Source organism: Anas acuta, chromosome Z (assembly GCF_963932015.1).
Source record: "Anas acuta chromosome Z, bAnaAcu1.1, whole genome shotgun sequence".
NCBI lineage: Eukaryota > Metazoa > Chordata > Aves > Anseriformes > Anatidae > Anas > Anas acuta.
Window position 1 is genome coordinate 59157561 of NC_089017.1, and position 22097 is coordinate 59179657.

General features: G+C 36.3%; 1 protein-coding gene across 2 annotated transcripts in view; it reads left to right on the forward strand.

Moving 5' to 3' along the window:
- Nucleotides 1-8878: 8878 nt before the first annotated feature.
- CEP120 (centrosomal protein 120) overlaps nucleotides 8879-22097 on the forward strand; it is a 39669-nt gene continuing 26450 nt past the window's right edge. The window contains exons 1-9 of one of the 2 annotated variants that reach the window (XM_068666583.1): nucleotides 8879-9025; nucleotides 10470-10626; nucleotides 11553-11667; nucleotides 12601-12742; nucleotides 15825-15973; nucleotides 17714-17911; nucleotides 19578-19805; nucleotides 20022-20238; nucleotides 21507-21620. In XM_068666583.1, coding sequence (XP_068522684.1) covers nucleotides 8974-9025; nucleotides 10470-10626; nucleotides 11553-11667; nucleotides 12601-12742; nucleotides 15825-15973; nucleotides 17714-17911; nucleotides 19578-19805; nucleotides 20022-20238; nucleotides 21507-21620 — 1372 coding nt within the window. In that variant the 5' untranslated portion in view covers nucleotides 8879-8973. The remainder of the gene's footprint in view (nucleotides 9026-10469; nucleotides 10627-11552; nucleotides 11668-12600; nucleotides 12743-15824; nucleotides 15974-17713; nucleotides 17912-19577; nucleotides 19806-20021; nucleotides 20239-21506; nucleotides 21621-22097) is intronic. The other variant, XM_068666582.1, reaches the window with a different exon arrangement.

Here is a 22097-nt window from a genome sequence, read left to right on the forward strand (position 1 = left end):
CAAGTTTGATTCCCTCAAACTTGACAGTTTGGTTTCTCATGTACATTTTCAATATTTAGTCTTCCCAAATAACACCTACAATGTAAGTAACTGCAGAAATTTGATACTATTTACCAAGGAAATGAAAAATATATATACATTAGGAAATAGAAAAAGGGAAATATGTTTGTCAACATGATACCAGTGGGCTTTGGGGATTTTAATAACAAACTGTGTAAGTTCCTGACAGAAAATAAAATAAAATAAAATAAAATAAAATAAAATAAAATAAAATAAAATAAAATAAAATAAAATAAAATAAAATAAAATAAAATAAAATAAAATAAAATAAAATAAAATAAAATAAAATAAAATAAAATATGTTCAATATAAAAAATAGTACAATTAAGCTGGTTGGGTCACCGCAGTGCCAAATATGCCTTTTAGAATTTCATACAGAGAAATCTAGGAACTCAGACATATGCTTGTGTTAAGGCAAAGAGAACATTTAAATGATAGCTTCACTGTTTTAAAATCCTCTTTAAAATAATCCAGTTTTAATACCTGTTATTGCTTTAACATTTATTGTAAAATCATCTTAAACTTCTGACCCCAAGTTCACCTCAACCTTGTCAGAATCAATGGGACTGCAGCAATGATTTGTAGTTTGCTCAGTCATTAGCAGCCTATACATTAATTAACTTCATCCTGCTCATCAAAGACTGAGAGATTATTGTTATATACTGTTAAAGGTAGTAATAATTAATAATCTCAATTATTTTAACAATTCAGCTTTTGGCACAGAATGTTAAATCCAATTGAAATTTCACATTCAACTTTCAGAGTCCAGTAGATTTCTTTAATACCTAAAGTGGTAAATTAAAAATATCCATATTGACAAGCTTGATAGCTGTCCACTTTTTCTACCATAGACCTGATGTAGACCTGATGTGTCATTTTACAATCAGTTTTGAGGAAAAAAAAAAAAAAAAAAAGGTATATCCATTCTTGAGTGATTCAGATGATGTATACCATAAACCTGATACAAATTACAATTTTTTCTTTCTTGTTAGAAAATGTACATGTAGTAGAAGACTGCTTTACAGGTCTAACTTGGAGATCATTCAACACAATAAAAATAAATAAATAAATAAATAAGGGAATGCTAACCTGACTACTAACTCTATAGATCATACAATAAAAAGCATAACAGGAATAGACCTCTAATAGCGTATATCCAACTATCTTGTAAATAGTTTTCACTCAAAGAGTATCTTACCTAAACTTTGTGAGAGAGGAGCAAAGAGTCAATTTGACTTATCAAATAGCTACAAATTTATGTCATTTTGGTGACTGAGACATTTAAAAAGCAGTTACTTTGTAACCTGCACAAGAATTAGAAAAAGAACAAACAATATATATGGCAGAGAACATGCCATCTAGTATCTAAGGAACTTCACAGTGCAATATAATTAGCTCAAAAAGCAGCTTTTCAGAGAAAATGCCATCCCCCAGATAGGACACCTTACTGGAATGTGGAAAAGATGTTTAAATTCATGGCTTAATTTCATGGCTTTATCATACTTATGCATCCCTGGGCAAGTCATTCAATATTTTTATTACACAGTCATCCATCCCCTTAATGGGATTAATAATCCTGTCTCTAACTCTTTATTTATCTGGTCTAAACCCAGACACTAACTCACACTGGCACACAGTTACTGATGTAAGTGGATAGTTTGCATGTGCAGACGCCTTCAAACACAAGTATGGATTACTGGTAGTTTTCCTCGGGACTTAGACTGTCTCTATCTGAGTACCACTCACTGCCTCTGAAATATGTACAGGTACGATATAGTCACCACAATGAAGTCATCACTGCCTTAGGTGATGTGATGTGCTATCATCTTTAGCACAATTCCAGTATTCTGGTCTTTGGAGCTACAGCATTGACATCTGACATCTATTTCTTAAATATACTGTTAGATACATTACCTCCATACTATCCTCTTCATACTATATAGCAAAGGGTAGTTTCTAAATTCATCTTCCATGAGGATTTTTTATACATGTGCAAATATATTCAAAAGCAGGTAATGGAACACAACATGTATCACTTGATTTTAACGGTAACCAACATGTATTTGACATTCATTTGAAACTTTTCTTTGTGCCCAACTGCCCCAGAGAATTATAGAGAATGAACACGTTGTGCATCTGCACAGATAAAATCTTAGAAATCTCCTATTTAAGGGAAGAAATATAATCCTCAAATTGGAAAGGTGACTAAGTGCCAGCAGTCTTTAGTTAATATTGTTCCCTTAGGGCAGAACAGCACTAATGCGTCTTGTTATATGTAGCTTATTAGACTGCATAAATAAGTTTTGCCACTGATTTGGTAACTATTATACCTACTCTGAATCTTTCTATTGCATCCTTATAATTAAATCTACCTTGCTACCTGTACACAAAAATAAAATAAAATAAAATAAAATAAAATAAAATAAAATAAAATAAAATAAAATAAAATAAAATAAAATAAAATAAAAATTCTTTTCTTTTTCTTCATTACACTAATGTCACTAAGTAAGAATACTTATTGTGTAACCTTAGCACACACAGGCTGGTTCTTGCAGCATCCAAATCATCTATGAGTCCATGACCTTTTTTTTTTTTTTTGGATGTTCTTCTGCCTCCTTCTTAGCCTACTTCTTAACCTAAGCACGTTCAGCTTCCAAAATGATCTCTTTGAAAAACAAAGGTGACAAAGGTGATGTTTCAATTTATATTATGACCAGCAAGGATTAGGGGGATAAAAGTTCTCATTTATTCATTGGCCTAACATGACATCTTGATCTCCAAATTAGAGAGATGTGAATTTGAAGGGTGTACCATTCAGTAGATAAGGAATTGGCTGCACCACTTTGGTGGTCAGTGGCTCCGTGTCCAGGTGGAAGCTGGTGACAAGTGATGTCCCTCAGGGATCTGTCCTGGGGTCGGTGCTGGTCAACATCTTTATCAGTGACATAAACAGCGGGATCAAATGCACCCTCAGCAAGTTTGCAGAAGACACCAAGCTGAGTTGTGCAGTTGATACAACAGAAGGAAGGGATGCCATCCAAAGGACTTGGACAAGCTAGAACTGTGGGCCCATGTTGAGCCTAATGTAGTTCAACAAGGCCATGCGCAAGGTGCTGCACCTGGGCCGAGGCATTCCCAGACATAGGCACAGAATGGGAGAAGAACTCATTGAGAGCAGCTCTGTAGAGGATCTCTTGGGGGTTCTGGTGGACGAAAAGCTCAACATGAGCCAGCAGTGAGCTCCTGCAGCCAAAAAGAACAACTGCATCCTGGGCTGCATCAAAAGAGGAGTGGGCGGCAGGACAAGGGTGGAGATTGTCTCCCTCTCCTTGTGAGGCCCCACTTGGTGTGTTGCATCCACATCTGGGGCCCCCAGCGCAAGAAGTCTTCCTTTCAAAGAAACCTTCTCACTGACTCCCATGGATTCTAAATTAGGCCTTTAGTTTTACTTAGATTTATTAGTGCTCTCAGAATTCAAGGGGTTTCCTAGGAATAAATGAGTGATGAGGAGAAAATGGTGATATAAGAGATTCCCTTCATCATTAATCATGATGAAATGTCATTCTGTGAAATTATTTCAATTTAAATTTCAGTCACAGTGTAACCTTTAAGATGTCTCACCTAAATACAAGTATGTTAAAACTCTGAAAAATGTGGATGTCTAAGAAACTAGAGCATGGGAAAATAGAGCCTGTACAGTGTGCTCACTATAACTAAGTCACTAGATATTTTTTTCCCCAAAAAATATTTTGTGGAAGTTTTCCTCCTTCTAAGTGATTAGGCTTACTTACTTACCAGGAAAGCAGTGAGTAGCCAAAAAACAGGAGATCAAGTGACAAGACAATCAGGTATACTTCCCACACGCATACACAATCAACCACAAGAAGAGTAATTTAAGTCACCCTTTTAAAACACACATTACTCTTACAATTTTTCCATTCCTACTATGAATGGACAAGAGCATGTACTACACTCCGTGCATGAACACATGAATTATTTTGGTGAAATGATATGCAAACGTTGAAAGAAATGCAAAACCAGTCAAATAGAAACTAAATTAAAGATTTTGAGTCAGTTACTAACTACCCTGAGGTTATTCATTCAGTTATTTATTCAGAAACAAATATGATGCATTTTTAAGCTGAAAACAATATCAATTTAAAAGTACATTTATTTTTTTTATTTTTTTTTTGGATAGATAAATGTTATTTGTAGAACCCCCTCCAACATAAATAGTGAATAAAACAATACAAACTTCCAAGCAGAAGGATCTTCAGGACTCAGCTACCATGAAACAAGATGCCTGAGTGGGAAGGATAATTCACTCTTTTTTGAATTGTATATGTACAGTCTGTTCTCAGCTAACCACATGATAATGGTATTCTAGCCTGTTTGCAGCATCCAGAGGGAATCTTTGAAGCTATTACAGCATGCCTCAGTGGTGACTGGCTGCACAAATGATCCGTAATGGGAAATACAATCTTCTTAATTTGAGCAAGCTAACAGAAGGCAGGCTCAATGAGAAAGGACTGGTTGCCTATAGCGTGGTGAACCTGGGAATGATACAGAACACTTAATGGTCTCATCACCTTCTAACCTTAGTTGAAAGCTCATCTCACATTTTTAATATAAATATATACTAACAATAATGCCAAGCAAACATTTTCTGTATACGTTCTTCTTAATGGGAGAGTCAAACTTCTAAGACATGCGTATTGTAGTGTTCAAATCCTTGGCTTACTAGAATGCTGGGAGCAATGCAGATACTTAACACACAGATAGACAGAAAGGTCAAAGATGTAATTTTAGTAGGGAACACCAAATTCTCGTAGCTGTGCATATAGATAGAAGGGCAACAAGTACAAATCTTCTGATGTTAACAGAAAGAAATATTAAAATGTTTGAGAGAATGAAACAGGTAACCTAAGTAACCTTGCAAAATGAGGTAAACTTTAATATATGGAAGTAAAATTATGATATCGATGGGAACTAAGGCTGGAATTGAAAAAGCAACCATGCCAAGGAAAATTTGTTAATAACTATGAAGAACTATTACAGCTAAACAACCTCTGGAACAAGAAGATGAAAGCAATGAATTTTGACTAAAGCATTTAATGATGATCATAATATATTAATACAATAATTCAACCATTTACTGTATGAAGAAAAATCAGTAACCAATACTAACCGAAATATTGTGTCAAATATTCACTACTTCATTTGCTTTCCTGAGCTATCTAATCATTTGTATTTACCTAATTTTAATTATACTGTTTCCTTAGTGATGTGGGATAAGTGAAGATAGTAATGAAGCCCAAGATACTGGACAGACTCTATCTTCTTCATGAAAATCGGATTATAAATTGGCAAATGGATCTTGAAAATGTTATAGTTCTAATTCTATTGCTCAAGGAGAAGCATAATGGCATTAATTTGCCTCATGTGCATTAAACAATTAAATTTGGAAAATGGAAAAACATGTTGCCTTCCACATAACGTTTCATATAATCTGATAGAAATTGACTGCGTTTGAAAAAGGGTATTTTATGAAGAAAACGCTTTCGTTGTTCTTAGTGAGGATTTTTTGACTCTTTGAAATATATATATATTTTTAAGCATTTTTTTTGGACAGATTAAACACAAAGTCACAAGTAATTAAAAATGAGTGTGTTGCATGGTAACATTTAACATCTTATTAATACAATCATTGTCTCTATATTGTTCTGCTTAGATGCCTTTCCAACCCCAATATATTAATGAAGATCTGACAGTTATCAGATTGTCCTACGTGCGTGTCAAAATATTCCTTTCAAAAAGGCATAACAAATTTAAAGAAAGCAGATTTTAGTGAACTCTAAGGATAAATAAGTAAATTTTTTAGGGGGGAGGGAGGGAAAGGGGGAATATGATTATTAGAAAAGTAGTTTAGGAGAGATTGTAGTCCCTGAAGAAACTCTGTAAAAATGTATATGCAAGGTATTCAAGCAAAAAGATTAGGAAGAATTCTAGTTTATTTAAGCTCTTCAGTGAGCTAGGCTAATGACTAAGGAAGAATTGGAGGATTAGCCAAAAATGCAGAAGAGTATTAGGCTGGCAAATACATGAGTTTGAAGTACAACCAGGCAAGTTTATGAAATTGCAATAAAAAACAAAAACAAACAAACAAACAAAAAAACATTATTTGGTGGTAAAGATTAAAGAAAAAGACTTGGTGTTCTACAAAACAGTGTGAACAAATGAATCAGAAGACCAAATATGTTTAATGTCTCTCTCCCTCCCCCCCCTTCCCTTTATTACTCATTCATTTTTAGGTCTTTACTGGAAAAGGGTAATGATGATTAGGCTCCTGGCACAACTAATGCCTGTAACATATCAGGCTACTGCATGGTGTCTAAGGATAAAGTTTCACAAGGTAGCTGACCTGATTTAATGACTTGCTGTTGTTGAAAGGGGAGATCCAACATGCTTTGCTCTGTGGGATCCCAAACACCCATAAGGTAGCAGTTAGCCACACCCTCTTATTATTTTATGTTAGCTCTGGCATTTGTCTGACCCTTTGCTGAAACAGTTCAGCTTGCTAAATAGGCAGAAAACAAATCCAAGAACAATAACATGCTGAAGTGATTGTTTTTCCATCACTAGTTCAGAAGAAAAAAAGTACAGAGTATGCTGGAAAACAAGCAGTAATTCTGTTGTACAAGGTCTCACCTGATACAGGCTATCCAGCTGTAGATACTGTCAATGAAGATGGGTGTGGACTAATTAAGAGTTCAGAGAAGGGCAGCAGGGCTTAACAAAATCACAGAAAACGGCTAACAGAGAGAACTCAGAGACCCGAGATTATTTAGATACCACCATCTTCCCCACACCAAGGAGGGAGGGGTAAAAAAAAAAAAAAAAAAAAAAAAAAAAAAAAAAAAAAAAAAAGTGGTGAGAAAAATAACAACAGTCTTATTCAGGTAAGTAGTATATGTTAGAACAAAAATAATTAAAAAGGATAGAAATTGATTGTAAAGACTTTTTAAAGAGGAAGATAATCAGACTACTGCTGTGTTCTGTTTTGGCCCCCTCACTACAAGAAGGACATCAAGGTAGCATGTCCAAAGATGGGCAATGAAGCTGTCAAAGGGTATGGAGAACAAGTCTTATAAAGAGCAGCTGAGGGAGCTGGGGTTGTTTAGCCTGGAGAAGAGAAGGCTTGGGGGAAACCTTATTGCCCTCTACAAGTGCCTCCAAGGAGGTTGTAGAAGGGTGGGGTTGGCCTTTTCTCTCAAGCAACAAGACATAGGACAAAAGGAAATGTCCTCAAGTTTAGGTTGGATATTAGGAAATTTTTTTTTTTCTGAAAGGGTTGTGAAGCATTGGACCAGGCTCCCAAGAGAAGTGGTTGTGCTACCATCCCTCGAGGTATTCAGATGTGTACATGTGGTACTTAGGGACATGGTTTAGTAGCAGACTTGGCAGTGCTAAGTCCATCCATTGGTTGGACTTGATGGTGTTAAGTGTCTTTTCCAACCAGAATGATTCTATGATTGGGCTGAAAAGAAGGTAAGAATGAAAGTGGAAAAGTCTCTCACGGGATTAGGAAGGTTAGAGAGACAAAATACAGAAAAGTATGAATTAGTGAAGGAAGACCACAACTTGAAGTGAACAAAAAGAACTGATGAAACATAGTTGAACATTATGAGGAAATGGAGACACCTTTTCCTGATTAGAAAGAAACCTTAAGTAGCTGTTTCACCTAGAAAAAGTACTAGTGCCTTTAATTTCAAGAGCAAACATTATTTAAAAAAATAAATAAATCTTTGTTTACTGACACTAGTTTATTTTGACTACAAGCTGAAGCACTTTGATATGGAATAAGCTCAAGTAAATCACCAGAAGATGACGTTATTTCCAGGAATCACTCCAAGAGAAATCAATTTTCAAATGAAAGAGGCTGCCAGGTAAATTGTACATTTTGTCAGCTTCTGTAAACATGTCCCCTCTATAGCCAAAGCTACTCACTTTTCAGCAGTCTGCCTCCAGGCGTGTATTTATTTATTTTTTTCTAAAATATTTAGGACCTAATTTTCAGAAGCTTATATAATGTTAAGAGTATAAGAACCATGACTGCAAACGTGAGGTAGAGGGCTGTAGTATCAAATGCAGTGCTGTACAACAGAAGGTGCCATGACAGAAAGCACCAGACAGAAACAACTCACACATTCCATTTGGAATTATGAAAATTCATTGAACCGCGCTTCAGTACCAGAATCAACCGCAGCTAAAAGAAGGTGGTTCTCCATCTCCTTATAATTGCAACTCGTGGAGTATTTGTAGTATTTAAATTGAAGTTGTACTTCAGTGGTATTTTCTGGAGTATTTGTAGTATTTAAATTGAAGGTTTTTGTGTCAGGACAGAGTTTTTACTATGGTTTATCATGTGAAAATAATAATAAAAAATTAACATGGTCTTCTTTTGCCTTATAAAGTCAAAAGAAAAAGGAATATGTGTAAGTTAAGATACTGGTGGCACGCACTCCTGTTATCACTGCTGAATTACTACTTCACATAAAAGATTCAACACCTTAGAAACGACGCAGGAGCGACAACGTTGCGTTTTGCTAGAATTTATTCAGATCTGCCCTGCCACAGAATGCAAGGAAAAGGGCCGTAACGCCTCAGCGTTACAGCAGGAAGGTCATAACGCGAGGGCTGCGAGGCACGCAGCGCCGCCATGGCCGCCCCCCCTCCCCTCCCCGCCATCACCGGGCGGGAAGAAGCTGCCGGAAGTGCGGGCGGGGCGCGCCGTTGCCAGGCGGAAGTGCGCCGGGAGGCGGCGGTTGGCGGCGGTTGGCGTTTAAAAGGTCGTGAGGCGGCGGCCGTTGTCCCCGAGGGCGGAGCGGGTCCGGATCCGATCGGAGCGGGGCGATGGTGCCCAGGGCCGCCGACCGGCTGCTGATCGTCGTCTCCATCCTTGAAGGTGAGCGGGGCGGCGGGCGCTCTCCGTAGGGTTTTCCTCGCGATGGGCGGGCGTTCTCCATCCGCTGTCAGCGGTCTGCGAGTAAGTTTTTGAGTGCTGGCGTCTGTGCCTGGCTGTGCCAGTGAGGGCTTGCTGTTGTTGTTGTTGGGGGCGTGTCTGCGCTTGCTGTTTGTAACGTGCTCTATTATTCCACCTTATTTTATGACCTACTTCACACAATTATTTTTTTATCAGGCAGTGTAGCAATAAGATAAGGAGTGACAGATATAAACTAAAAGAGACTTAGATTAGACAGTGGGAGGAAACTCTTCCCTCAGAGGGCGGTGAGGCGCTGGCAGAGGCTGCCCAGAGGAGCTGTGGATGCCCCATCCCTGGAGGTGTTCAAGGCCAGGCTGGATGGGGCCCTGGGCAACCTGGTCTGGTGGGAGGTGACCCTGCCATGGCAAGGGGGCTGGAATCAGAAGGTCTTTAAGATCTATTCCAACCCAAACCATTCTATGATTCTGTTTCTCTGGCTACTTATGTTGTTTGCCAATGTAATTGAACTTAAGATTCTGTCCTCTGAAAGGCATATAGCCCCATCCCATTTGGTGACATATGCAAATCTTAACAATTCATTTTGCCACTGAAATTAAGCAGAATATAGGATGGTGATGAATCCAGGACAAATCGTAAAATCATTCATGTTGTAAAAGAACTCTAAGATTGTGTAGTCCAATCATTAACCTGGTAATGATGAGTCTACTGAACCACTGAAGGATGTCCCTAAGCTCTACATCTACATGTCTTTTGAAGACTTTCAGGGATGGTGACTGGACCACTTCCCAGGGCACCCTGTTTCAGTTCAGCAGAACCCTTTCAGTAAATAAATTTCTCCTAATATCTAACCTAAACCTCCCCTGGTGCGACTTGAGGCCATTTCCCTTTATCTTGTCACGTGGTATGACCCTAAACATTCTGTTAATCCAATAATGATTTTTTTTTTTTTTGAAATCACAAGTAACTGGAAAAACACCTTTCACTATGCTCATGAGGTCATGTTCCCTGCTTTGATGTAAGACAGTGGTCAAATCTGTAATGAAGGAAGAATGTTTAAACTTTCCTGTTTGTTACCTGTTGGCTTGATCTTTTCCTCATCATAGATTTATCAAAATTAAATCATACTGGTTGCTGGGTTTATTAATTATAATGAATTATAATTCTTAATTATGTTAATTATTATATGTTACTTAATATATCAGTGTTTCTGGGTGCTTCACAAATGCTTTGTTTTAAACTTTTAAATAGTAAAAACACATTCTTAAAATACAATTCTAGAGTATATCAGGGAAGATATGAGAAACATGGGAAATATTTTTATGTAATCATTTAATATGAAAATATGAGCTCTCAATTTTTATTTTTTTTTTAAATTATGATGTCTTGCTATTACACTCTGTTGCAGGGCGCTATTTTCCAAAACGACCAAAGTACATGCTTATAGTTGAAGCCAAGTTTGATGGTGAACAGCTGGCTACTGATCCTGTAGAGCATACTGATCAGCCAGAATTTGCCACTGAATTGGCTTGGGAACTTGATAGGAAAGCACTTCATCAGCACAGGTAACAGTGGAAAGTTAAATCTGAAATAAATTAAATTTGCTCTGGAGTTCAACTTATTTTTCTTGTCCTTACAGCTGCTGAAATACAATGTTTGTATTATTTTCACTTGAGCTTTTTTGGATTTTTTCTTAGAAGCCTTCTTTTAGCTATATGCTGATCTACCGTTTTGTTTCCACAGTAAACTAAAGTCATGTGTGAAAGATAAGTGAGTTTAAAAGCTTCTAAAGCTTCCATTTATAGTACTTAAAAAAAAAAAAAAAGTCAAATGAGAAAAGCTATAGTTTAAGCATTGGATTCAAGCTTCCCTTATGTATTGTATTCTATGACACAGAATTAAGTTAACTTTAAGCTTGAAAAGCCTATATAAAATCTCTTTGAAGATTTCAAATAAAGCTGAGAAATTGGATTTGATCTCCATACCTGCATTGGTTTTGACTGAAAATATTGAGGTAGTACTTTAATGTGTCAAATAAGTTCAAAAGGCTATATTGACTTTGAAGAATGAACAATGGCTGAATGTATTTTATGCTAGACGCTTCATCTATATTTTTAAGAACTTCTAGGTGCTTTGCAAAAATCTTTTTCTCACAAGTGTAATTGCAGTTTAATGCAAGTTGCATTACTTATTTCTTGCATGTCAATGAGATTGGGTTTATTTAACATGACTGTTCTTATTAATAGCATTTGAGGCTTTGTGAGACTCCCAAGAAACTCTTCTTATAAAATTATTCATTTGCTCATTCTGTGGCTACACTGAACTTCCAAAAATTTGGCATGAAAACTCAGTTGCTGACCTGTTGGAACTAGCTATGTTATGAATTTCAATAAATTGTTGTTGGTATGCTTGAAACTTGTGAAATACTTTTTGTGAGCTAATTGCAGAAATAACTTCAGCATCTTGGATTTCAACTGAAATGTTCTTACAGGCTGCAGCGTACACCTATCAAACTCCAGTGTTTTGCATTGGATCCTGTCTCTTCAGCTAAAGAGAATATAGGCTATATTGTACTTGATTTAAGGGCTGTGCAGGAAAAGAAACAGGTATAAAGACTTTACAAATTGATGTTTTCACAACAGTGCTGCTACAGATAAAGTAGAATCTGAATTGAGGCAAAGACATAACTTCTGAGTCTTGTTTTGAAGGAGTATGAGTCCTACTTAAGATCTCTTTAAAAATAAAGTGACTGTGTAAGAACATGGGCAAACAAAAGCAATTTTGTACTAATCTTAATAGAATGATCTACAATATGAGAAAGCTAAGTATGTATATTTAAAAAAAATTGTGCACTTCTGAATTTGAGAATTTAAACACTTCTAAGCAACATATTTAAGCATTGCTATCACTTACCAACTACTTCAGTAAGTTTTTACAAGTTATTATTGAGAAAGTGAATTGAGTCTCCATCAAATCAAGACTTTAGAGCCTGAAGTTGCTTTTGGTGTGTGCTTGTGTTTTTTAATGGGTTTCTGTGCAAGATGTCATAGGGGTTCTAGCCCCTTACACGGCAGGGGGGTTGGATGGGGAGGGACAGACATGGGACATATAATATTGTCTATATAAAAAGCATTCATGAAAATTCTGTGTTGTGCTTGATCAAAAAAATTCTGACATGGATCATGACCTGACCCTGGTTTCTTATTTTAAATCACAATTCATAAGGATTTGTGATTCATATAATGCATTCTGCACCCTTGCAGCTGAAAACTTGGAAGTTTTCTAAGTGAAGATTTATGGTGTATTTTGCTTGCTAACTTGTCTACTGTGCCGATCAGTTGAAAAGAATGTTCAACTCTTTCTCCATTCTATGGCATATTTAGTGTAGTAGTGTACTCAAAACAGACTCATTTTAGAAATGAATGCCAAGGTACATTTCTGTAAGTGACAAGGTAGAAATGCTAGAGCACATCTGTTCTCTGTAACCGTATTTTAATTATCCTTCTGCTTTTAAAATGCCTTTGTTTTTGTTTATGCAGACACCAAAATGGTACCCTCTGCTTAGTAACAAGTACACTAAATTTAAATCCGAAATACAAGTAGGTGTGGTGTTGGAAACTGATACAAAAGCATTGGTGGATGGTTTTAAAGCAAAGGAAGCACCCCCTAGAGAAGGGAGAGGTAAGTAACATGCTGTTATTGGCTTTGAATTAGAGGTGTTCCCGTGACACAGATCAACATATCGCTTGTTGCAGACATGTTGTTTGAGCCTGAAGAGAATTTTTTTATATTGTACCATTAACTAACACTAAATGATACATACAGAAAACATGCCTTGTGATAATAACTTCATAGGATTTCTTACTTTGGTAATAGTGTGATTTCAGGTGGACTGAGATGCAAACTTACTGGTCTTTCAAATCAGGATCAGGGACTTGGTACTAATGGCATTTCACTCTGGTTAGATTTCAGGGCTTTAGAAAGTTCTGTAAACATAGAAATAAGAAAGCTTTACAGAAAGCAGTTTCAGCAGTTTGGACTTGAAATTGCAAGTCCTACAGTAGGGTACTGTACTGTTTGTTGGGTAGACTGCTTTTCTTTTCTGATTTTTTTTTTTTTTTTATTTTTGTCAAGTTGAGCCACTCACATTGTGTTCGTTTACAAGAAATATTTATAGCATCTACACTAAGTTAACTGTTGGGACTAATTCTGGTTCTGATTCCTTTGTACTTTTCTTTCAAAAAATAATTAGTGAAATGTGTCAAGTCTGTTAGAACTTGAGTATTACTTAACAATAATACAGTAGCCAGTGTCTTCATTTGTGCTGTGCTGATCAGTAAGTCTTGTGTCTGGGAATTTTTTGAGTTGTTTATTTTCTTTAAATCCCCTTAAAAGTTTGTGTTTAAAACAAAAAAGCATGTATTTACCTTCCCCCACCCAAAAATCTATTCCACTTAAAAACTGAGCGTTCGTTAGACTGGTGTATTTTCTCCTGCGTTCGTTCTGATACATTGTGTTCCTGCCCTGAAGGTAACTTTTTTGCAATTCTGCATTAGTAACTTGCTTATCATCATCATCTACATCTGTGGTTTTGTAAAAACAAAATATTCAGTTGCAGTGTTTTTCCAAGATTTCTGGCTCTGACTTTGTCTTCTCAGCCACATTGCAGGAGTAGCTAAGGAGTTTAGTTACTTAGCTTTCATCCTTTCATGTTCACAACAAAGCACCAGGAATTTTACATACTCTTAAGTTTATAATACAAATCATATATAACCGATCATGTTCCTTGCCTCTACTACCTATTTTGTGATCTTTTGATCTACAAGCTGTCTAACCTGTCATGACACTGGTAGACGATATAAGAATTTCTTTCTCCTTTTGCCCCGCACTGTCTTCCACTTCATTTTTTCTGTGGAGATAGAAGTCAAACAAGTTTGCAAGCCTCCTGTGTTTTTACCATCTCAAAATTAGTCAATGCCATACTTACACAATGGAGGAAAACAAGCATGTAGAATTTCACAGGTTTAAGGTTCATGTTCTAAGCATTGCATATGACAACACTAGACCACCCAGTTCTAGTTTTGTTGGATAGCTAATGGGATGTTCTTGTTTTTTGGATTCATGCACTTCGATTTTCACTTCACTGACCTGAGTGGTCTAATGTTTACAGTGTCTGAAACTGTGCCTTTTGGCTCACCAAAAGAGCTGTGCGATTATTAGTCTGCTGTAATCTGAGGTGCTTTGAAATGTATTGAATTACTGGTACTATGGAGTGGTAACTGTTAAACTAGAATGGAAAGGGTTTATTCTTGAGTAGTCATTCTTTTTTTTTAAATCCCCGATTTTTATATTGTATCTTTTTTTTAAAAAATGTAGGATGTGGAAACTAGAGATATGTATTTTAAGTGGTATTTTAAGTGTGCATTATGTACAACTACAATCCCTGCATGCCCTGTCTTCTAAAAGTGCATAAAATACATTGTATAACATGTTTTTGTAAGTATTATTTTATTTAATTCAGTTCTGATTGCCTCATTTTACTGTTTCAAAGTATGTGTAAACTATTTAGTTAAATACCGTCTTACTGTAGCTCTACAAATAACTGTGGTTTCCATGTTTCCTTGCTTTCAAGAGCTCTTCTGTTTGTTTAGCTCTGAAGATGAGTTTCAAAATTACATTGGATCATAAGTGAATTCAATGATTTTAGATGTATCGAGGCTACTGGGCTACCTGGCTGGGGCATACAGCAGATGTTAGAAATTCTGCCTGTCCCAGGAATTGAACTGGCTGTTATACTAAGTAAAGTGTCTTTTCAGTCTCAGCTGTTTAATAGTTGGTTCTGAAGTCTGACCAAGAGTTCAGATTTCACTTGTTTCACTTTAGAGTTCATTTTTAGAAGTTGAAAGCATATGGGCTGTCAGGATCTTGCAATTGCAGGTGGAAAGCAGTGATCCATAGGCAGTAGATGGTGTTTTTCATATTGCATATTTGTTCAGTTTTTATTTTTTCCTTCTGATAAAGAAATACAGGTGAGAAAATCAATGCTTCTTTTTGTTGTTCAGTGACTTCACCAGTCAGCTTGTAGTCCATGGTGTATGTAAAGTGGCATGATTTTAACTCACACTAAAATAAGTTAACTACAGCTCTTTTTAACTGGCTTTACTTTAAATACCTCTATGTTGCTGGAGGCTAGCTCATTAGAAACAGTGACCATGGAGCTGGCACCCTGTAATCCCATTCACCTGTATCTGAGTCCTGTTGTGACCATTTTCCTCTATTTTCTAGAGTATTATAAAAACCTATAATGCAAGTCTCCACTATTTTATACGCTGAAGACTTCATCTAAGTCTTCAAATGAGACATTCAAAAGCTCAGTGGAGTGAAACATCATGCTTGTGTCAACAGTTAGTCTGTCGTATGCAATTACTGTCTTGCATTTCTTTTGACAAGTCAAAGAAGAAAGAGTGTGATGGACTCAGCCTATGAAATTAATTTCTCATCATTGTAACAATTAAACTAACATTCTTTATAGTAGCGTGCAAAACAATGTGTCCACTGAATAGAAATTATCTAAAAAAAAGTAGCTATTGTGAAGTATACTTAAACTTTTGCTTTGATGAAATGCTTTGAAAACAATCAAAAGATCTTCATTACATGTGTGGTAAGAGAAATTACAGGTAAGTAAAGGTAAAATTATGATTATCAATTGCTGAAGGAATCTTGTGTAACATCCTAAGGTACTAATTTTTTTCTTCCCTATTAGTGTCTGCCTTTCTTTCTGGACTAGACCCTAAAAGTATTGTACCGGTCCTGATTGAAGAAGAGGGCTATCATCAGATTGGACCAGCAGAGTGTTGCAGAGACTACTTTGTTTTGTCTGTAACCATTGCATTTGCCACACAGTTGGAACAGGTTTGTTTCATGGCCAGTTTAGTTTTGAAGAAGTACTATAGAAATACGCCTGTATTTTTGCCTTCCTATGCCTTATTTCTGTTTCTAATTTCTAGGATATTTGAAGATACAACTTTATCTTGTTGCTTGTAATAAATAGCCTTGTCCCAATATTGAATTAATAAAAAATTGAATTTTGAAACATTTATGTAGTATTTATATGTCAAATTAGAGATGAAAGATCAGAATTGGGGGGGAGGCATTAAAACTGTAATTTTAAACTATGCATTACATTAAAGTGCATAATTTATACTGTAACATTAAAAAAATGTGTATGGACCACAGCAGATTTACCTTATGAACTATTCTACAAAAATGTAAAAATGTCAATATAGCAAGTATGTTGGAATATTAAACTTCACCATCAGAGCTGCTTTCCCTAAAGGAAAGGGGCCAACTTCAAACCTTACCAGTCTGGCTCTTGAAAAGTTTGCCTAAAATTAGAACCAAAGGTGATCTTGAACTTAGGAATTGGCTTCAATTTTCTGTTTGACATATATTCTTTTAAGAGTGCAACAATACAGGGTTTCAGGTTCCTGGTCACCCTGCATGTTAAACGATTCAAGCCCCTGCTATTTTGTCAAAAGGATTTGGTTGACTCAGACAGAAATAGTGTGCTTTGGGGAAGCTCTCAGGCATATTGTATACTTTGCTATTTTTCAGAGAAAGTCCAGAGGACAGCAGCTAAATATAGTGACTGTTTCTTCCAGGCTAGTTGTATGGTAGGCTTAATTTTCTACTTGTACAGCTGTTAAAAACTGAACTCAAAGTAAAAGCCTATCTGAAAGCTGATAAATCTTAGTATTTGATAGAATGTATTGGCCATATGCAAAAGTTCTGGAAAGATTAAATACCTTTTAAATTCAGTCCGTATGAAGTGGTAGAGTTTATATGTTGCTTAAGGGAAGGACTTAACAACTTGGATAAAGTGTCAGGCTAATGTGATTAATTCAGCTTTAGACAGCTGCTGTGTCCAAGCTGTGCTGTACCACAACACTGATACACTCTTCAGGTTTCTCTGCATTGTCTGATTTCAAAGTACAGGCTTGCCCAAGTTATGATGGCTGGAAGTTGTGACTTTCGTAATGGTCTGGAGTTATTGATAGCTCAAAGTACATGACAAACTTTGCTTGGTCTTATCCACTTCAGAGAAAATAATGTAACTTTAAATGCCAGAATTACAGGGGTGTGTGAAATAAATTCACTGATCACTCCAGAGCAGTTTGTGCCATTTGAACTCAACGGTTGCGATGTCTAAAGGAGGGAGAAGCTCTGTTTTTGAATGTTCCAATGTTTTATTCAGTCACATAAGTTATGCTATAACAATGCATATTAGATACGGAATTTATTTATGTTATAAATACTTTGTGGAGGTGCTGTTATTCTTGAATATTTGTACCGGGCTTGCCATTATTGATTATATTGTATCATTTACAGCCCTTGGTTCTGGTATATGTTGCTAGTAGCTTGAAAGGGATCATTTTGAAAGTTTCTGGTGTCCTTGGTAACTGTTTTTGAATTCTATTTGAATGTTAACACAAAAATTTTCTTTTTAATTTTGTTGGAACTGTAAACTGGGGTTCAGGATAGCTGCTCAGAAGTGTGAGATCATGATAAGCCCTTTAGTTTCCAAGGTAGTGCCTGAAGTTTGCTGTAGCTGTACAGTAATGAAAGATGCCTTCTTTTTTGTTTCTCTCTTAGTTAGTTCCTAGTACTATGAAGCTTCCTGAACGACAGCCTGAGTTTTTTTTCTACTACTCGTTACTGGGAAATGACGTAACAAACGAAACTTTCACTGATTTAATTAATCCAAATTTTGAGCCAGAAAGAGCTTCAGTTCGAATACGTAGTACAGCTGATGTTCTTCAAGTTTATCTTTGTGCACAGTCAAAATTGCAGGTAAGTGTTTAGTTTTCAAATGTGAATAGAAAACAAATTAAATGATGAAAACAAAAGAAACAGAATCTATCTCTGGTTGAAAGGGAAAATATTTTTTTCTGGAACAAGATTGTATTATAATTTGGTTTTCATACTAATGAGGGAAATGCTATAGCAGCAAGTTTTCTGTGTAGATGAAGTGCTTTTCTTTTTTTTTTTTTTTTTTTCTTAAATGATGGGTATATAGTGAACTGGGTTCCACATCATGATGCAAGGTAGAATGAATGAAACAGGACATTCTTGAGTGCTCTGAAGCCTCCTTGGAAATCAGATCACCTCAATCCCACAGCCCTGATTAGTGCTGCCTGTTAGAACCTCATCCATGCCAGCCACGGAGTGAACTCTTGAATAAGTTCTATAATCCATGCCATCAACAGGGCTTGTGAATAATAAGAGGTCTGGCTTTCCACCAGTTCTCAGCCAAATGCTGTTTTACATACACTACAGCAATATTTGGGCTGTTAGTGGATGTGGCTTATCTATAGCAACAACTTGTTGCTTTAACTTTGAATGTTATGTAATATGACAGACAGTGTTTATGGTGATCTGCTTTGGCTTACACTTAAGTGATCACAAAATTAGACAACTTTGCTGAGGATAGTACAGGGTTTCTAAACACAGCTGGTAAATAAGACAGTTATAGAATGTAATTCTGAGTATGGGCCCTCTAAAGTTGTCTTTTTCTTCTTCCTCGCCTGTACCGGATTATAGGATTTGAACTTGTATACACAACTTTAGTTTTGTTATCTAGGTTAGTTTAAAAATGTTACAGGAACTTTTAATTTTTTTTTGTTAACTTGAAATATTCTTCTAATGCTTGGAGGAACATGGGTACTGATGTGTTTGGGAATTTACCCTAGCCTATTGCCTTGAAACAAAGTATTTAATATATGTACACACTGTAGTCTGATCCTTAATATAGTAATATACATATGTATATACACATAGTTTTACACCTCTTGGCATTAATGTATTCATTTTCTGGAAAAAAAGGTATGTTAAATGTTAAGGATCAGAATACAATGCTGTGGTTTGCTTTTTTAAAAAAGTGTGTAAGTTTCAATAATTAACTTTCACTGAGTGACTTCTAAAATTTTAAGATCCTTCCTTTACTTAGATGGGCAAATATTATTCTGCGGAAGGACGAAAGAGTTGAGACAAGGTTTGAGAAAGGAATAATGATCCTGATAAAGAATTAAGAATGTGGTGACTTAATTCCAAATATCCTTGCCATTTAAGTGGAGTCTAAATATATGTGTAAAGACAGAGCTTTCAGAGAACTTGCTTTATTTGTTCTGTACATCATGGTTGTGCATTTCACATTAAGAGCAAGAGTTTGTAGTGTATTTAAAAAGCACAAGCTACTAAATTTGTCATCCAGAATGGATGACATGACAGGTCATCAGAGGGCAGCCAGCAATGATCTGATGCTGTGCTAGTACTTGGCAAATCCTACCTGCTTTGCATTGAAATATACTCCTCAAAATATTTGTTGTCAGCATATAGGGACTAGACGAGGGATGAAGATATTTTTGTTGTATTTGCTGCCTCTAGCAGAGCTTTGACAGACAGTTCTGGTGGAAATGCATATGCCAGTTACATTCTGGTACTTCTGTATGTCATACAGATCCATCTTTGCTGTGGTGACCAGTCTCTTGGAAGCACTGAAATACCCCTGTCTGGACTACTGAAGAAAGGAAGCACGGAAATTGATCAGCACCCTGTGACAATAGAAGGAGCATTTGTCCTTGTTCCACCAAATAGAGCTAAACAAAAGATGCCACAGTTGCCCTTGGATATGGCTCCTACCGTGGGTGTATCTGTAGTTCTGCAAAAGGAGACCTTAAACGTACAGGTATAGGCTATTCATTATTTTTGATTTAGTTATTGTTGCAGTTTCATGTCTGAAGTTATTTCTAAGTCAGTTAAGTACTCATTTGAAAAAAACTTGCTTTTATGAGTAATCTTTTTCATTGTTTAACTTCTCGGTCATAAAAATAATCTCAAAGTTAAATGTTAAAAACAGAGTACTTCCATGGAGCAATGATAAATGAGAACCATATCTCTTCAGCCTCTACAGCCTTTGATTCCCCTAAATGCTCCAACTGAACCTAAACAGCCACAGAAGAAAGTTCTTTCACCTGTTAGTGGAAAAACAGAGGGTCTGCAGCAGACATCCAAGGATGTCCCATCTCAAAATGACCACTCTTCCCCAACAGAAGATGAAGCAACAGAAAGTGAAGTGGAAAGTCTTAAGTTTGAAAAAGGCACAAACCTGAAAAAAACAAGTATGTGATACGATTTTTTTCTCCCTACTTGCTAAGTGCAGTCATTCTTGAATTATGTACTGCTCATTCGTTGTCATAATTCCTAAGCAAGTAAGAATTATGTATGTAGAATAAGTGATAGGATGAAAGTAAATGTAATTTGAACATGGTAGTTGTTGAAAGCACATGGAAGATCTGAACTGGAGATTTGATGTGTGGATTACAAGTGATATGGATGATCTTCAGCTTGAAAAGTAATTCCAGATACACTTGAAATTACCTGAATTTGAAAATGCAAGTTTCAGTACAAACCCATGAAGAAACTGATTTCTTCAGGGAAGAGTAGCGGTGGTGTAAGGTTCAAGTATATTACATAAAACAGTAGGGGAAATGTAGGATTTTTAAGGGAAGCTCAAATTCTAAAGAAATGCATTGTACTGGGTCTGGCTGGGATGTTATCTCTCCCTGCAGCAGCCCATACAATGCTGTGCTCTGCACTTGTAGTTAGAACAGCAGTGGGTATCACATCAGTGTTGTGTCTGCTGCTGAGCAGTGCTGGTACAGCATCAGGACTCTCTCTAACCCTCGTAGGGGGTGGGCAAAAAAAATGAGAAAGAAACATCACCAGGGCAGCTGACCTAAACCAACGAAAGGGTTGGTTTATATATACCATGCCACATGATGTCACACTCAGCAATAAAAGATGGAAAAAGGAAGGGGGGGGTGGGCTCTCGTTGCGAAAATGTCTGTCCTCCCAAACACGGGTTACATGAAATAAACGGTGAAAAAACTTTATTGTTACATACATGCTTTGCCCTGTTTTACTTAGCTTGTAGACTGGCTGGGGGAGAAATTGAGACGCAGAGACAGGAGGGGAAGAAATACCATAATGAAAGCATAATACTCAAAATAATCCTTGTTTGCTAAATTTTACTGGGTATGCATAGTCTTAAGAAATTGTATACAAATAAAGCCTAATAGTTATTTTCTAATAGCATTTGTATCACTGTTGTTTTGATGTTAGTCCTAAAGAGGTCCAGGTCTGCAGAGGAAAATCTGTGCCCTAGAACTTGTTCTCAGGATTTATCCACTATTTCAGACAAGTTTCTTTTAATTCTAACAGTTCTTATCTAAACATGGATTATCTTATATATAAAGTTTTGATACTTTCTATAAGCCCAGCAACCAGTTTGGGGGAGAAAATCCCAATTATGCTTTTTACTCATAGTAACTTTGCTACTGCTTATGCTTTTGGCAAAATGAATTGTCATTTTACAATTATCTTTCAGGGTTGGTGACTGAGTCTTGCAAAGAGGTTAACACAGAGTACACCGAAGAGATGCCAGTTATCACATTGCAGAGCAGAACAAAATCACCACTATTGTCAGATCTGCAAAATTCCAGTAATGCAAAATAACTTATCAAAATCAGTTAGTATGTTGAATGGAATCTAAGTATAGCAGCAACTTAAATGAATTTTAACTGAAAACTATATGCAATTTTATGTTCTCTGTGAGAGCCTTAAAGCTCTACTCATCCATTTAATTGCACAAAGCAAAATAGTGACAAACTCTTACCTAAATGACTGAAAATATTAATTTCATTACTACACTATGCCGATTATCTGATACTGAAGTAATGAAACTTTCTTTTTTTGTGTTGATAGTGTAAACAAAAGACTTCATAAAACATCAGGAAAACAGTCAATGCTAGTAGTGATATATTTTTTCCACAACAGTGGAAATATCTTAGATCAGAACAACTAGCAGTAAAAGGCAGAAGCTCTCCTCTGTCCGTTCTTGCCTTTTTCTCTTTAGTCTTACATGTTTCTGGGAGTTGCATTCTGGAGACATGTCTTTAAAACTTGTAGTTTGACATCT